The sequence below is a fragment of the Malania oleifera genome, chromosome 13 (assembly GCF_029873635.1).
Source record: "Malania oleifera isolate guangnan ecotype guangnan chromosome 13, ASM2987363v1, whole genome shotgun sequence".
NCBI classification, from domain to species: Eukaryota; Viridiplantae; Streptophyta; class Magnoliopsida; order Santalales; family Ximeniaceae; genus Malania; species Malania oleifera.
The window spans coordinates 65,605,717-65,624,307 of NC_080429.1; the positions used below are offsets into that span (position 1 = coordinate 65,605,717).

The following is an 18,591-nucleotide window of genomic DNA, read 5'->3' on the forward strand; positions in this document are numbered from 1 at the left end:
CAAAATATCAAATTTGGTACAGGTCCTTTGTAATTTAAGGAGATATTTAATTCATCCCATCTTTTAAAATTTTTAGAAATAAGATCTCATTCTCACATTATTTGAGTATAGAATTATGACATGACAATAATATTCACATTCTGGGTTAAGAATTATTCTATTCACACTCAAAAAGAATAAAAAAACAAAGAAGAAGAATCGCAACTGTTTAAGTAGACAAGAATGAAATGAAATGAAACTTTATAATTCTACATATTTACTAAATAATTTCTCATTTCGTTTTACTCATTCCAGAGCATACCAAGGTGAGCTTTTGTCGGTCGTTGGCCCAAAAGGGTCCAGACTCCTGGGCATAACAGGACAATTGGCAGCATCAAGAGAAAGTTTAGAGTGGAAACTCTTAAAGAATTGGTTAAAAGAATAATGGGGCATTAGCATTGCCCACTCCACCTCGTGTTCAGGCTGCCCCAAGGTCCTCCAGAAGCACTAGTCATACCATCATCAATGCCATTCTTAATTTCAAGGTAGCCAAAAACAAAAACAAAAATAAAAAATTGTCAACTCGACTCTCATCACACAACGTAAACTTTTCAATAACACTCAAAAAACCTCAAACCTTGATTACAACAAATTCAAATGAAATTTTATAAACAAATACACATCATTATGAATGGCAGCGCGGCAGGGCCAAGAATGGAAACAAGGAAGAGACGAGGTTAAAAAAAAAGAAAAAAAAAAAGAAAAAAGAATCACAATCACCTCAAGTTGGAAGTATCAGTCAGAAACTTTAAGCAAATCTCTTTCTTACATTCGTCCCAAATAATCCTGGACTTGCATCCGTTCGTTTTTTTGGTATTCCACCGAGTCATACATTATTGTGCATCCCAAAGGTTCTTTTAGTTTGCTGGCTCTTCTGTGTCTCGTGATGCCTGGCCCTTCTGTACATTACTGCTTAAGGATTGAGTCGGTCTTGGCACTTGTGAACTGGATATAGGTTTTTGTAATGGCTTCAAAGCAGCCATGATCTCAGAAAATGAAGGCCTCATTTTTGGATCACTGCAATGTCAAAATAGCAAAATGTTAGAAATGCATCTGATCACTCCTTAATTACACACACGACAGTCACTGACAATTTTATTTTCAGAGAGAGAACCACAAAAAAAAAAAAAAAAGTAGTTCTCTGCAGTCCCATCCCAAAATCCCATTCTGCAGAGCTGAAGAGGACAGGAACGTGATCGAAGGGTTTTGGGAATATTAATCGGCATGTACTCTACATCTATAACCATGGTCCATGCACATCTTAATTTCATCTATCTGCATTATTGTTTCCACTAATTCCACATTCAGAGATGGGATTTTTCCAATGATTTAAAAATGGAGTTAGGTCCATTAAACTATCACCTGACTGCAGAAGTAATTCATAGACCCTTCAAATTTCACTAGTTAGTTTTGCCTTCTCTTGAATCTATTATCTATTCTAATCAAATCTGATGCAAAACTCTCTCACGGGGTGGGAGCATGAACTCCATGGTCACAAGATGCAGTGTCCGTATTAACAAATCCAGGTGTTCATTTAGCCTGATGCGGATATTACAGGGAGAAGGCAGGTTTTCTTGTAAGCATGTTGGTTGGGGCCTGCTTACAAGATTTATCTGGATAGACACTGGCAGAACACAACCGAAACAGAGGATTGAAGTCTTTGTAGCAGCAAGACACCTGTTTGGACCATGGTTCTTCAAGCTTAGTTTTCTCAAGGGCAACTTATTTTTTAAAAGCCACGGAACTTCTTTTGAAAATTGGTCCCCAAGTGCAGTTCAAGACTCAGTTGATTTAGCAAAGGGGTTGTTTAGTATCACTGTCAAATATTAGGGAAACGAAAACTAGAAATGAAAATCAAAAACCAAAAACAGAAGCTAAAAACTAGAAACCAGCAACCTGTTTGATTAACATTTATAAAACTAATACAAATTAAAAATTTAATTAAAAAAATTCTCATTTTCATCTTTAAATAAAAATATTATAAAAATATAATTAAAATAATACACATTAAAAAAACTACTATAGTAAAAATAAAATTTATTATAATTATTTTACTTAATTGTTCTACTTTCAAAATTTACTTTAAAATAAAACTTTTATTAGACATGACAATTGAAAAATAGTAAAATCATTTTGCAATTGGCTTTATTATTATTTTTAAAGATTTATATATATATATATATTTCTTTTAATTATATTTAAATTTATATGATCATTTAATTTTGATTTTAATTTAAAAGTGTATAAAATGAATAATATAATTCAAAAAAATGATTTCTGGATATTAAAATTTTTGGCAACAGGTTGCTAAAACAACTGAAAACTATAAAATCTGGTTTTCAATTTTTAGGCAAACAGTTGAAAACGATCAACAGAAACAGAAAATACGAAACAACAACGATAGCAAACAGACCCTTATGGTATTCCTCATTATCTGTATAGTAAATCAACCTACAAGGTGATTACTCATTGTTGTAGGGGATGGTTTGCCTGGACCCCTCTATGAACTGGTCGGTGGATGGTACCATCTGACTAGTGCCACTAATGCACTTGATGGGTTTCAAGCCTTCAAGAAGAACATCCAGGTGTATTCCTCCCTATTTAAAAAATGTTTGGTAACCCAACAGAAGTTAATCTCTCTGCCTCACATGCTTAAGTTCTAGCTCACCCACCTTTCATGAGGATGCTATTACTGTAGATAATAATATGAGATTCTTAGCTAATAATAATGGGTGTTCCGGCTTCGTTCTTCACAGGACATGGCATGGAGGTTCTAGGTTCATTCATAGGGATCTGGAGGACAATGGAGTTTTAAGCACATGCAGAGCAGGCATGTTAGCAGAAATCAACTTGCATTCTCCATGCACATCCTGCTGGAACCGTGGGAGAGTATATGTCAATATTTATTTCCTAGTAAAGATTTTCAATAAAACTTGAAAACAAGTAACCTCAATCTGTTTTCAAATTCTAATGATACTAGAGATCCTGGACTCCTGGGTTCAAGTTCTCTAGCAACAGTATATGAATATGCTGACCTGCTGGTGTGCTCGGTCCAAGTTGGTTCTGACCCGCCAGTAGTTCTTTTCAAATCCGGTTTGTGGGTGATTTGGAATTGACATGCCAACAATAGAAGTGAGGTTTGAGCATCTATTAGAAACCCAACTGCCTAATACGACCTCTGGAAATAAGAAAAATCCCTAGCTCTAGTGATTCAGATCTGCAACGGCGACGACGACCCTCGCGCCGTCGCGCGCACAGCGTCTAGCGCCTCCCCCCCCGGCCCTCCCTCCTCACGATTCATGACCAACTCTGTAGCGCTGCACCACCACCAACCTCACGCTTCCTCTCTCACACGTATTCGTGTTCACCGCCCCACTGCACTCCTGCACGAGACGCCAAGCGCACGACCACCATTGGCCACATTGCTGCTACTCGCCACACAAGCTGCGCCGTTGCCCTCACCTGTGCCATTGGGATTTGCAGAGGAGGTTTGCGACGACAATGGTGGGATGACGGCGAGTTCGGGAAATCTCGTGACGACGACGACGGGACCCTCAGCCCTTGCGACGACGGCGACTAGGTGCTGTTCGGGGTTTCGTAGAAGAGAGTCAGACGGTGCCCTCTGGGGGATCCTCCACTAGTGGGACCTCTTTCGAAAGGTGGTTCAGGACCTTTGTTGAATGCCCATGTAGTATCACGTTCTAATGCTAATGTTGTTAACCCGTCGTCTTCCTCTTTCAAACTAGCCATGAGATATCCAGTTGATGTTGATGGAGATATTGGTTTTATATTCTCGGAGGCTGAGATGAACAAAGTGGCGGAAGATTTTCAATTTGCATTGGTTTTGAAATTTTTGCGATCTAGACCACCCATTGACGTTATCCGTTTGAATATCATAAAGTCGTGGGGCCTTTCGGAGATCCCTTCTATTAGTTTCATGGATGATTTTCACGTACTGATTCAAAGGAAGAATGAACAAGATTTTCTTCATGGATGGTCTTGTGAAGGAAGAATTTTGGCTGGATTTTTGTTTCTTCTTTTTCAATGGACAAAGGATTTCAACCTGAAGCAGGAACCATCCTTGGCCCCTCAATGGTTATTTCTCCCTGATCTTCCATTGCACATGTAGAGGCCTGATTGCTTACAAATTCTAGCCACGAGGTTTGGTCGATACCTGGGAACTGACAATGCTACCCTTAATCGAACTAGGGCTACGGATGCTAGAATGTGCGTGGAGGTGGATTTATTGGAAGATCAGGTGGATGCTTTCCCGATTGTTGCTTCTGCAAATCAGAAAAATTGGCAGGAAATGAGGTACGAAAAATAAGGATTTTATTGTGAGAAATGTTATAGACAGGGGCATTCAAAGGTGGTATGCCGAGGGGGTGAAAGGAAACAGAAAATTGGGGATAGAAGTAAGGATACGAAAAATGGTAGACAAGAAAATCGATAAGAAATTTGGCGTGTGAAGAAATTGGATAAAGGGAAGGAAGTTTAGAGAGAACTGATAGATCCATGCATTGTTGAAGAACCTGTAGAGGGGGCTCAGGGCTCAAGAGGGTGCAACGACATCACAAATTTTGCCAGTGGTTGAGATAGTTCCACAACGTGAGATGGAAGAGGGGGAGTTTGTTCCTGAAGATCCGAGGCCTGAAGTGGAGACTTTGCAACGAAATACAAATCAATATGAGATTGTGCAGAGGGAGGAGAGTGTTGAGCCAGTCTTGGGTGCTCCTGACGCTGATATTTTGATAGTGGAAGATGGCATAGTAGTGCGTGATCAGTTGATGACGCCTAGTAATATGGTTATAGAAATTTTGGAACAAGAGTGTACCTTCATGGCCAGGTGTGTCCCACATAATTGTGAATCAGATAGGGAGGTGGAGACAAATACTTTAAAGAAACTTCCATTGGAAAAAGGCTTTTGTTTGGATGATGATTTACATGTTCCGATTGTTAAGTTGAAGAATATTAATGGGCAAGGTGAGAAGAAGTCTCAACGGGTTATTACCCGTCCAAAGAAACTTGATTTATGATTAATACAATTCTAGTGTGGAATGTGCGGGGTTTAGGCACGTTGAAAAATCGTTTACATAAGTTAATGAGGAATTTTTCACCTTCTATTTTGGTTCTTTCAGAGCCATTTTCTGATGAAAGTTTAATGTTGCAATGGGCTAACTTTCTAAATTTTCCGATTTTTTGTGCGAATGCTTCAGTGGGGGGTAAAATTTGGATATTTTGGGAAGAGGAAGTGCACTTTGAGTTACAACATATGTCTGATCAAGTTATTTCGGGTATTTTTAGTTCTGTGGACCAGATTTTCTTGGCTTCTTTTGTTTATGCTAAATGTTGTCAAACAGATCGCCAGGAACTTTGGAATGATTTGGAGTTTGTAAAGAGGGATGATTTCCCTTGGTTAGTGGCGGGAGATCTTAATATCATCTGTTTAGATTCGGAACATATTGGTGGTCATATGAGGCCGTTATTGGCTATGGAGGAATTTAACAATTGCTTGGACAACTGTGGTCTTATGGATTTGGTTGGTACTGGCAACAACATGTCTTGGTGTAATGGTCACAGTGGTAATTCTCAGAGTTGGGCAAAACTGGATAGGGTGCTCTATAATTCGAATCTTCTCCAAGTTTTGCCAAATATTTATTTTGAGTATGGAAAGAGGAGGACTTCAGATCATAACCCATTGATTATTTGATTTCATAGAAATCTGCATCGGTATGGTCCTTCTCCCTTCAGGAATTAGAATATGTGGAGTACGCACCAGTCTTTTAAGTCTTGCATGGAGGAAGCCTGGAGGGAGGAGTCTCATGGTTCGGGTTTAGTTAGACTTGCTGGTAAATTGAAACATACGAAAGTTGCAATTCGAAACTAGAACAAACAGGTTTTTGGACATGTACAGCAGAACATTAAAAAATTGGAGGAAAGTATGGAGGCTCTAGAGGCTCAGCTTCAGGAAGGGTATTCGCCAGAAATGGAGGTAGATTTTTTCCTTACTAAACTCGAGTTGGAAGCGTGGGAAAAGAGGGAGGAGATTCGTATTTCTCAACTAGCCAAAAAGAAATGATTGGAGGCGGAGGATAACAATACAAAGTTCTTTCATGCATTTGTGAACCAAAGGAGGAAGAAGACTATGATTCATTCATTGAAACTTCCAAATGGAGAAGTGTTGGATTCTATGGAGGCTGATCATGAGGATGCAGTAAGGTATTTTTGAACTTTCTTAACAGATGTAGGACCCAATCGAACAGCTAACCTTGTTGATATAATATCTCCTATAATTTCTGAAGAGGAGAATATTGATCTTTGTCGTGAACTGTTTGAGGTGGAGGTAAGGGATGCTATTCTTTCTATCCCGAGAAATAGTAGCCCAGGTCCGGATGGTTTTGGTTCGGTTTTTTTCCAGGATTGCTGGGATATTGTAAAAGAAGACGTGATCGATGCAGCTAGAGATTTTTTTACTAGGTCTCCTCTTCTTAGATTTTATTCTGCATCTTACATTGTTCTAATCCCAAAAAGTTCAGAATCCTCAGAGTTTTGACAAGTTTAGGCCTATTAGTCTTTGTAGTGTTATCTACAAAATTTTTTCAAAAATTATTGTTGCAAGGATTGACAGGATTATTGTTTGCATTGATTTCTCCGAAACAGGGAGCTTTCATTCCTGGTAGAAGTATATTTGAAAATATTTCTTTGGCAAAAGAAATGGTTCATTCTCTGCATAAGAAGTCTAATGGTGGAAATGTAATGATCAAAGTGGACATGACTAAGGCATATAATAGGGTCGATTGAGATTTTTTAAACTTGGTTCTGGAAAACTTTGGTTTCTCACAAAGATTCTGTGGTTTAATGACGGAATGTGTTTCCTCTCCTTGATTCTCCATTATGATGAATGGCACTTATAAAGGTTTCTTTAAACCTTCTCGAGGGCTTCGCCAAGGAGATCCTTTATCTCCTTATCTATTTATTATTTTACAGGAAGTTCTCTCTCGCTTCTGAAGAAAAATTTTATGGAGAATAAGATAGGGGCTTACTATCATCCTCGTGAGGCGCCTTTGGTATCTCACCTTCTCTATGCGGATGACATTCTTATTTTTGCCAATGGCAAGAGAAGTTCCATTCGAATGCTTATTAAGACTCTGAAGAAGTATGAGGATTGGTCTGGTCAATTGTTAAATAAAGAAAAGTCAAGTATTTTTTTGTCAAAGAGAATTGCTTTTGCTCGGAAGAGATCTCTATTAAGGACGACTGGTTTTGCGGAAGGAGGTTTCCCTGCTATATACTTGGGTGTTCCTTTGGTATCGGGATGTCTTATGGCCCGTATTTTAGAACCCGTAGTTGATAAATTGAGGAAAAAGATAGCGGGTTGGAAATTTAAGCTTTTATCTCAAGGGGGCCACCTAATTTTAATTACGCATGTATTATCATCAATGGCGGTTCATCAATTGGCGGTATTGGACATTCCCAATACTGTCTTCAAAAAGATAAATTCTATGTTATCGAATTTTTTTTGGAGTGGAGTAAATGACAAAAGGAAAAGGAATTGGTGTTCCTGGTCTAATATATGTAAGCTTGTTTGTGAGGGTGGTTTGGGTGTTAGGGATTTGGAGGAGCTAAAAAAATCATTGCATATGAAGTTTGTGTGGAGATTGTTAACTATGGATAATCTGTGGACTCAATTCTTTAAGGCCAAGTATTTGTATAAGAAACACCACTTGAGAGAAATGAAACTAGATAAAGGAACCAGATTTTGGAGATCGATTGTTTGTGTGATTCCTGAAGTTTTAGAGCATGTTCGTGTTCGAATTAAAGGGTCGGCTTCTTTCTGGTTTGATCGTTGGTTAGCCTCCGGTCCCCTTTGTGCTAAGGTTCAGGAAATCAGTAACCATAAGCTACGAACTCGAGATTGTTGGGATAGAGATGGGTGGAATGTTGATTTATTAGTGGATCTGTTGGGTGAAGATTAGGCTGAGGAAGTAATGAACTCTGCTATTTCTTGCAAGGGGGGTCCAGATACAGTAATTTGGGAACCTTCAACAGATGGGAAATTCACCATGGCAAGTGCTTGGGAAATTATAAGGGTGCATAAAGAGGAATTCTCAGTTGCAAAATGGATCTAGCATCCTATGTTGCCAAAAATGGTGTCAATTTGTATGTGGAAGTCTTGGTTCGCTTGTCTTCCGGTTGATACTCGTATTAAAGAAGTAGGTGTTCAGATGGCCTCTCGATGTGATTGTTGTTCAAATGCCAAGATTGAATCTCTAGACCATGTGTTTTGCATTGGATCTTTTGCTCAGGAGGTATGGAAAAAAGCAGCAATGGCGTAGAGTGTTAGTTGTATGGCAACTAGTACTTGGAAAGGCAGAGTTAATATTTGGTTTAGTTGTGCAAGACGGGCCTCACAGTTAGGCATTTTGGTAGGTCTTATACCTAGTCTCATCATTTGGAGACTCTGGACTCATCGATGTAGAGCTAGGATGGAATCAATCCATGATTCGGTGAGAACTATGTGGCTTGATATTAAATATTGGCTGAGATCCATTTCAGACAAGTTAAATAAATGTGCACCTGCTTCTCGCACGGATATTGCAGTCTTTCGTGCTTTGGATATTCAAGTAAAAAATGTGAGGGTTCGTCTTCCTCATGTAGTCAGATGGTGTAAACCTGGGATAGGTTGGGTTAAGTTGAATGTGGATGGGAGCTGTAGAGGTAACCCAGGTAATTGTGGTGGTGGAGGTGTGATAAGAGATGAAAAAAGTTTATTTAAAGCAATTTTTTCCTCATTATTGGGTTATGGAATAAATAACATGGCTGAATTGCAGGCGATTATTTTAGGGATTAATCTGTGCAAAGATCTCAGATTTGATCAAGTGGAGATTGCTTGTGACTCTGCTTTGTTGGTTCAGTGGATAAATTCTCGGAAGTGCTCGGTTTGAAACTTATGGGAGTTGTGGGAAGAGCTTATGCTAGCATTGAGAGACATATAGTTCAAAGTGGAACATGTTTACAGGGAGGCGAATAAAAGTGCAAATTTCTTTACCAAACAGGGTGAATCTGGTATTTCTCGATCATATAGTTGCCAGGATGATCTTCCTTAGAAAATCAGGGGAATGATTTGATGGGATTTGTTGGGTTCTCCTTCTTTGCGCTCATGATGTTTTGTGTTATCTTCTGGAGTTTTGTTTGTTTTTCACTTTTAGTGGTTTAGTTCTTAGTTTTTTTGTTTGGTTGCTGGTCTTTGGTTTGGTTTGGTTTATGTTGGTTAAGTTAGTTTTAGGGTCTTGGAGTTTGCTTTTGTTGTCCCAAAGTCTCAAACTTGGAACCACGGTATTCCTCCGCCATAAGTGAGGGGTTTTCTAATAAAGTTAGGAGGTGCCGCCCTCTTTTACCAAAAAAAAAAAGGAGGTAACCTCAATCTTCACAAAAGGAAACAAAAATGGATCCCCAAAACCTCGTACCAACCTTCAAAATCGGTTTTGGTCCTAGAATCTCAGGAACTAGAGTTGTAGGTAGCTGCAAGGTCATGGAGCTGGGATTGCAACCTTGGTTGGCCAACCAAACACTTCAGTATGTTCATGGGCCAGCTTTTTCTACCGGCATCTCTTTTTCTTATAGAGGAACTTCTTGGGTCAGGCGCACTCTTTGTTGCAAATCTTGGATTTCTACACAATATGATTTGAAGGATCAATGCATGGATGGTCTCGTTATGCATGGACTTAGCGCTTCAATAGAAATCTGTTCTTCCTCCTGCATCAGGATCTCAACAGTTTTGGCTGCCTCTCGTCAGTCATCTTTTGGAAGCTCCTTCCACCATAGTTCTAGTTCTTCACCAGATCCCTGGAATGAAAATCCCTCTAACTTGGTGGTTATCTAGTGTGCTCAATAGCAATATGGAGGGCCCTCATTTGATTATAGAAGATTAGGAGGAAGATCACATTCATCCGTCAAAATAGGTTTTCTCTAGGGTGGATGCACTTAGTTTCTAGATTTGGGTTCGATTGCACAGGGCATGAAATGGAAGTGCACTTGTTATTCAAGAGTATTGAAGATTGAAGGGAAACCTGTTCCATTTTTTGACAAATTTAAGGATAAACAAAGAACAAAAAGGGAGCTCAAAAGGCTAGCTTCTACCACAACTAATAATTGTGGAAATTCATCCTCACAGGACGAATTTAATGTGTGGGGGCTTAACCTTAGAAAGGGGTTTGTGCTCAGTTGTAGATGAAGCCTAAAATTATTTCATTTAATGTGGGGGATAAAGGGGCACATAGAAGTCTTGCTAAAAGCATTTTTACACAAATGGAATGCAATTTTTTATTTTCTACAAGCAACAAATTTCTCTAATAAGAACAGTTCTTTGGTCCACTCTTTATTGAGAGAAGGGTGTATTGGTTGGTCCTCTTTGGATGCCACAGGCACATTAGGGAGTATTTTTATTCTGTGGAAAAATCACTAATTCCAAAAGGTAGAAGATTTTATTGGGCGATTTTCTTTGTCAGTTATTTTCACAAGTAGCGATGATAACTTGAAGTGGATGATTTCAATAGTTTATGGGCCGTAGGATGATCAGGCTTGAAATGTGAGATTAGATCAATGGTCAAGTTGTTGGGTGCCTGTGGGAATTTTAATGTGCTATGGTTTCTACCATGTGACCTGGAGGTCACGGGTTTGAGGCATGGAAACAGCCTCTTGCAAAAAAGCAAGGTAAGGCTGCATACTACAGACCTATTGTGGTCCGCCCCTTCCCAGACCCGCATACGCAGGAGCTTTGTGCACTGGGTTGCCCTTTTAAGGTTTCTGCAACAAAAAGTTCTTAAGACTACCAGTAATATGGGCGGATGCAGTAGAATCAATAACCCATGGGCCACAATAGCACTAGACGTAGAAGACTTAGTTTAGATTTGTTGAATCTAGAAGACAGGATTGTTATACTACTCTAAGGGCATGGTAGATGATGTACTCAACTCCTGAGTGGAGTGACCAAGTGCACCTGAAGTGTCAAATGCAGCAGCAGCCTTGGCAAGAGACTTATTGGCCCAAGTTAGTTTCCCAGGCATGGTTTTGAAGGTAGTGGCCCTTTTAAAAGTAGAGGTCATGGTGTAACGGTTGTGGCCATCACAAACGTTATAAAAAGGGTAGATGTTACAAAAAGGGTCTATGTCCATGAATTCATTTTTACATTAGCAAACTTGTTAAAAACCATGTAGATTCACATGTTTCGGTCTCATAATTGACATTCTAATGTTTTAAATGATTTTTAGTAAATTTTATCAATTTAAATATAACTCATAATACAGGTATTGGATATCGTTATGGTTGCTTTAGTTTCCATGGCTAAGAAAGGCACCCATTACTACTTTATTGATTATAGTGAAAATTTTAAACGAAGAAATCTTAAATATAAAGAAACATAAAAATAGAATGGTCTTTCTTGGTTTTCTTTTTCTTATGTCTTATTCTCCTCTTTGTACATTCTTTCCTATTTAATGAAACAACTTTTATTTTTCTTTCAAAGAATAAAATATAGAATGTTCATATACTAAACAAGAACAAAAAAATGCATAGCAATAAAATATATTCTTGTCTCCAAACTATATGTAAGAAAAAACACCAAAAAGCCAAAATAAGAAAAAAATGAAAGAACTTTTTTTTGCCCTTTCCAGAATTATGAAATCTTACTTCAAGTTATCATAATGGGCCTACTACAATAAAGGAAATTTGGACAACAAATCCTTCTCCCTCTACCTATCTATCTTCCACTTTGTATATTCCTAAGTTTCCCTATAGTCTTGTGCTAGTTAGTAAAATACAACATCTATGAATTTTTCTGTAACATTATTTCCTCACTACATTGTTGTTCAAGATTTGAAGAGGAGGAAGATGATTGGCAGGGGCATAAGGCTGGTGGACTCTACTACTCTGAGTCACCATTCCCTTCCACTGCTGCTGCTATGGAACTTTAAATCTAGTGTTGCCTTGGTCATTCCTCGTCAAACAAATTAAAACATGTGGTTCCTACATCGAGCTCTATATCTAGCTTGAGTGTGAGTATTATCAATTCAGAAAGCACCATCAAGTTCCATTGGTTTCACGAGTCAAAAAATGGGCAATCAGCCCTTTCATGTTAGGTCATACTCATGTTTGGAGTCATAGTCATGTTGTGTCAAAGTTAAATTCCATATATTTTGTTGTTCTTGTAGATGACTACTCAAGGATGACTTGGATTTATTAAACAAAGGATTGTTCTAAGCTATTTCATATATTTTGTCCCTTTTGTTATAAAGTAAAGACTTGGTTTATGTGTCTAAATACTTCAAAATGATAATGCTAAGAAGTACTTCAACACCCAACAAACATTTATATTAGATAGAGAAAGAGAAATTACAACAAAATAGGAAGAGAAGTCCATCCCAAAAAATAAAATAATAAAATAAAATAGAAAAAACAAAAATTAAAAATTAAAAAATTAAAAAAAGAAAAAGGAAAAACAACAACTACACAAGGAACCGTCTCTTCATCCATTTCCTGCACAGTTCACCAAACTCATCAAGTTAGCTAACCCCCTTTTACCCTTTTTAGCTCTGTTTTTACACCCATCAAGACACACTTCACTTCCCCCAAGATCACAAAACTTTAAATCCAATTTATCCATGAGATCTTTAACTTCAAAATCCTTCCCTAAAATCTCCTCCAATGGTGTTGGTAAAATACCGTCCTTGTGCTGCTACTCATTAACCACATCATCATTTTCAAATAAAGAGACCTCCCTCCAATCCTTCCAAAGGGGATGGGTGTACATATGATAAGTCCCCCTAAACCGTCACTGGAGTCAGAAACATATCAATATTGTTCCTTAATTTCATCCAATAGTAAACCCCCATCACAATAGAACTCACTTAGACCCTCACTTTCATTATCTGATAAATCCCCTCCATTTCAATGCTTCTTTTAATTTGCTAACCCCATCATAAGAAATTCCCGTCTTTTTGTTTGCATTTATGTCTTCCACAATAACTAACTTTCCTTCTAGATTCCTCTTTAAAATATTTGGCACTACCTCACCAGAGTGCTCTCCTTTTTCTTCGAATAATTTTTTCATATCCACACCCATTTGCAATCATCCAACGAGTGTAAACCTTAGGACCCTTAAATCCCTTTGCCTTAAGGTCTAAGGCATCAGATATCCTACCCAAAACACCAGCACCATTGTAAACCTTTTCTGCAGCCTCCTCTTGCTCCAGAACACAATCATCGACCAAAACTCCATAATTGTTTAAAACAAGACTTTCCTTCATCTAAACTAGCTATATGACCCATGATTTATCTTAGAATGATTATAATTGTATTTCATGTATTTTGTTTTGATTCTAGTTATCTTGCAGCCTTTTATTCTGAAGCTTCTCTTCACAATTTCATCTTAGACTCTATTCCATCTCTAGTTTCTTCAATCAAGACAATATCCTTTGCTGACAACCTATGTCATGAAACCTCATTTTAGATTTGTTTAATGAGGGACCATTTATTAAGTATTAATTGCTAAACATTGGTTTAAGTCCTGAATGATTAAACAAAATTTAAAACCAGTTTGAACTCTACTTTTAGCTGTTTGTTATTTTCTAGGTCTGTTTAAATGCCAAAATAAGCATATTTTTATCATTTTAACCTTCACACATTGTGAGCTATTTTTGGTTAGAGAACATAAAATAGTTTAGGAACAGAAGAAAATACAGAATAGACAAGAAAATTTGAAGATCAAATAACACAAAAATTTAAAAACCAAATAACATGTGATATACTTAAGCCCCTCATAGCACATCCCCATCTTTGGCTGCTTGACAACACTGATGATCCCCTTTTGGCAAAGTTATTGCCCGAGGAAAAGTCCAATAAAGGACTGCATGAAAGCTTCCTGATTCACAAGAAAGAATAACTTGGAGATGCTATGGCCCAAGAAAGGGCTGCATGATTCTCATTGCAAAGCATCCTCATTCAGTCAAGTTGTTGCATTAAGCACCTCCGCATTCAGGATCTCCCCAATTCTGACAAATTCATTGCACACGAGGCTGAAAATGAGTCCTCCATCAAATAAAATCCACTAACATATTGGATGAATCCAACCAAACATATTGGATGGATTGGAGACCATCATTGGATGAATCCAATCAAATTCAGCAAAGAGTCATTGCACATTTGGTTGAGATCAACACCCTTGTCAAATGAAACAGACTAAAAACTTTGAGGTGTGAGAGGGATAATAGATTGACAATCTGGGGGGGGGGGGGGGATGGCTATATATATCTGTTGTCTTCGAACATAATTGACACCACCTCATTGTTGAACAATTGGACCTGAAGACTCGGGACATGAGGGATGAATTTTTTTGGAGCAAAAAATGTCAAAATTTGCTTATGAATCTACCTCTTACTGGGTCAACAATGAGATCTCTAGTTCAATCAAAAGTATTTCAACACTAAGAGATATAGCAAGCAAGATTAGTTCGCTAATCATAGACCATTATAAGAGCCAAACCTCTATTTATAGGCAGACAAAAATGATAAAAATTCATCTATAACTAAAGCACAAGGATAAGGACTTAGTAAATGCATAAACTCATTGTTTTGCCCATACAAATTTGTCTTGCATTGAACTTGCATCTACACAATTATGAACTAATTTCAAACTATCTTATATATTCACCTCTGAAGGAAGTTAGACTTGCAGTGTGCATGTCCAGGATTTGTCGTGGAGACACATGGTAGGGTCGCTCTACCATTCCTAGTCGTGGCATGTTCCAAAGAGTCTTGGTTTGGTAGGCTTGAACGAGGGCTCATGAAGAGAGTCTCGACACCATTAGCCTTTTCGTAGGTTGCTTCCACCATGTGACATTTGTAATAAGTGCAATTTTTCATCGTTACCTCTATAATGCGTTGCCACCTTATTGGACCAACAATTTCTTCTTGGTTGAGACTTGATTGGGCATTCTATCATTTAAGGATGAAAACTCTCACACAATTTTTCCTATCCATAATCAATACCACCAACCATCGTCCAATTAAGGCCTTTTGGAACTTGACTCTCTCTTTCTCTCTCTCTCTCACACGCACACATGCACACATACACGCACACATGGGTGCGCACACACAAGCACATGAAATTCCATAACATAGGAGTCCCTCTGATTCAATGATTCCTTTTAAACATTAAAATCCCTTCACGTTGCAAGTGATTGCCTTGTTCTCATTTATCATTTTTCACTCTCTCGTAGAATTTTATATTTGAGACAAGGTGAAATACTAGCTTTAATATTACACATCAGTTCCACAAGTTGAGATTCTTAAAAACCAAGTTCTTCTAACATGTTCTTTAGCCAAACCAAATCCCATGTAGTGCAGGCCATGGACCTACATTCTGATTAAGCACTTTATTGGACCACCATATTTTGTTTCTCACTCTTCAAGGGTACAAAGTTACCACCAACAAACACACAATATTTGGTTGTGGATCTTTTGTGGAGGATGACCCAACCCAATGTGCATGTGTTCACCCCTGACATGAGTGTGTCTCTAATCTTGATACAAGAGACCTCTCCTATGTGCAACTTTGAGGTACCTCATGATACGAATGACCACATTCGAGAGTCTTGTTCTTGGTGAACGAATAAACTAGCTCATTAAACTTGTGGCAAAGGATATATTTGGTCAAATGATTGTGAGATAATTTAGCTTTCCGACATGTCTTTGGTATTGTCCAAAGTTGTCCAACGGATGGTAGTAATTTGCTATTAGGATACATGGTTGTATCATCAAGTTTGGATCTTAACATATCATTCTCATCTAAAAGGTCTACAATGTACTTTCTCTGGATGCTTTTATACTGATGAAGTATTTCAATATCCCTAAAATTTTTGTTTGAAATTCCTTAGAAAAAACCTCAAGCTTTGGATACCCTAATCATCATAAATAATGACAACATCATGTAGAAAAATCCTACCAGCGACAATATGACAATAGAATATAAAGTGATCTAATGCACAATGCTAAAGCTCGAGTATGACTCCATTGAACCTATAATATCATGCTCTGGAAGATTGCTTTATAAGGATTTCTTACGACAACTCACCAATGTTGACTCCCCGCTCCAAGCCTCTATCTAGACCTCTTCCTATAGACTGTGACATGGGAATGCATCCTTTACAAACTAATGCAAAATCCAATGACAATGGTGGCTAAGGAGATAAAAAGTAGGAATGAGGTAAGTTTGGCAATTAGGGAATATGTCTTAAACCATTCCAACCCATACACCTAGTTATATCCTTTGGCAACAAGACAACCCATTAGATGAGCTATACAACCATGAGTGGTGACCTTTGTGGTTTACACCCATTGGCATCAAACAACATACTTATGAGCAGGAAAAAACTCTTGTTCTCAAGTATCATTTTCCTGCGAGACACACCTCTTTTCAACCATCGCAGCCCTCCGTCCAAAGAGGGGTAGAGCTTTAGAGATAGACTTGGGAATGGCAATAAACATAGGGCTGTTTACAATAATAGGAAGGTCATGGGAAGCTAGATAAATAATGAGGACACCAAAGGCATAGTATTTGAAATTGAAGGGGGTTCTCTTCCCTATAGTTGTTGTCATGTGTATACTTGCAATGAGGATGATCCAAGAAACTTGAAGGATTAAACTGAGATGATGGCATAGGAGAGGGGGATTTGATGAGACAATAGACTAGAATTCGAAAGACTACGTAAAGGACTCGTTAATGTTACCATGACTTAGGGAATTGGAATGGTGTAGACTTGAAGAAGGTAGCATGAGCAGAGACAAAGAAACTATGCAGAGTAGGATTATAACTGTGCTATTCTTTTGACCATAAGATTAGCCTAGAAAATTATTTCATAAAACAAATATCCAACTTATCCACTCGTAGATTAACTGATGGACAAAAGACCCACCTAGATATACGATGAGGTATTAAGAACAAAGGAGCATTTGAGAAGAGATATCAACTAAGTATTTTGTGACCAAAAAAAAAAATGTCATTTTGTAAGCAGTAAGCTATATATCACTCCAAAATACTTTGGAGACACTCATTTGATACAACAATACACAAGTAACCTCGAGGATACGTTTGTTTGGGATGGCCGCTTGCACCTCGATACCTTTTGCCACTCTATGACAATTTGGTTGAAAACTAGAAATCCTTCCAAGATATACCAATTGCTCTATTTGTTTCTCTCTCTCCCTCTCTTTCCCCCTCGCGAGACGATTCCTCTTCCCCTCTTGTGCATTCGCTTTGATGAAGTTTGGTTTAGGTTATGACGAGACAAGTGATTCGGATTGAAGGAAAATTCTTTGATTTGCATTTGGACAAAGGCAAGGGAAGTTCATCTCTGCTCATGGTCAATAACGCTATTCGTAACAAATGGGTGAGGTTATTGGAAGAGGATGTTTCGTAGTTCGTTGAAGGGTTGTTAGTTTTTGGTCAGATGGAGAGGGGTTTTCAGAGTTTTTTTGCGAAGGTATTATGCACTATTGGCTATTGATTACGTAGATGAAGGTGGAAAGTTCCTGGTGTTAGGGTTGGGCTAGAATTGTAGGAGGTTTTCTATGTTCATTCTTGGCAGTGCAAAAGGTAAAGGATGGTGAAGCTTCGTGAGTGTTTTCTAGGACCTAGCGAAGGAGATGTGAAAAGATTTGGGTGATATAGTTGCGAAAGATCAACCACAGTTCAGATCGTGGAGGCAAGCCGTGCTGGAAGGGAACATAGATGGAGGTGACAGTTGCAATCATCAAGTCCTCTTTGGAGGTTGAGTTGTGGCAGCCGAAAAGGAAGATAGGTGTTGTAGGTGTGGCAGTGCGGTTAAGTTGAATAAGGCTGAGCTTCTGGAGTCAGCAGCAGTTGCCGTCAATCAGCTAAAAATGACAGTTGTTCGATTGGAGAAGAATGTCCACATAGTCTAGGTATCTAGGGTTTTGAAAGGAGCGTGGAAGCTAGTAGAGTCGGCTAGCATTGTACCTAGCGAAGACGAAACAAAGAATATTGGGCCGAGAAGTTTAGTTTTGGTCTTGGACCTAGGCCAGGTTTTTGGAAAAGGAGTAGTTTCTTTTTTAACTAAGTGGGGCCAACTTATTGAATAGGCCCATAGTCTAGATAAAAACGAATTGGGCCATCCTTTGGAAACAAAGGAGGTTTCTTTTGAGTTAGGTCATTCTCAGATGGACCATTCATTTAATAGGCCCACTGTCTGAATAATGTGGACCAGGCCAAAGAGGCTAGCAAAATTGTTCAAGGAACAATGTGGTTCTCAATTAGAACCCAAGAGGTTCCTTCCAATGGAGTTTCTAAAGACCAAGGATGTTTGGCTGGGATGGCTGGGAGTGATGGATCAGAAAGAGAGCACTTACATGATGCTACTACAAAAGGATCCTCTCCGCTTGATCAGCAGTTATCAAAAGTTGGAAGTCTGGTTGAGGAAGATCAGAAGTTTCCCGCATATCAAACCCAGAATTCTTCCATTAATCGGTGTAGGCAGAC

The 18,591-nt window shown here is 38.5% G+C and overlaps 1 protein-coding gene across 11 annotated transcripts in view; it reads right to left on the minus strand.

The window, feature by feature from the left end:
- Positions 1-572: 572 nt before the first annotated feature.
- Positions 573-18,591, minus strand: part of LOC131146446 (probable serine/threonine-protein kinase SIS8) — a 79,749-nt gene continuing 61,730 nt past the window's right edge. For all 11 annotated transcript variants that reach the window (XM_058096069.1, XM_058096066.1, XM_058096060.1 and 8 more), the window contains one exon: positions 573-1,056. In XM_058096069.1, coding sequence (XP_057952052.1) covers positions 897-1,056 — 160 coding nt within the window. In that variant the 3' untranslated portion in view covers positions 573-896. The remainder of the gene's footprint in view (positions 1,057-18,591) is intronic.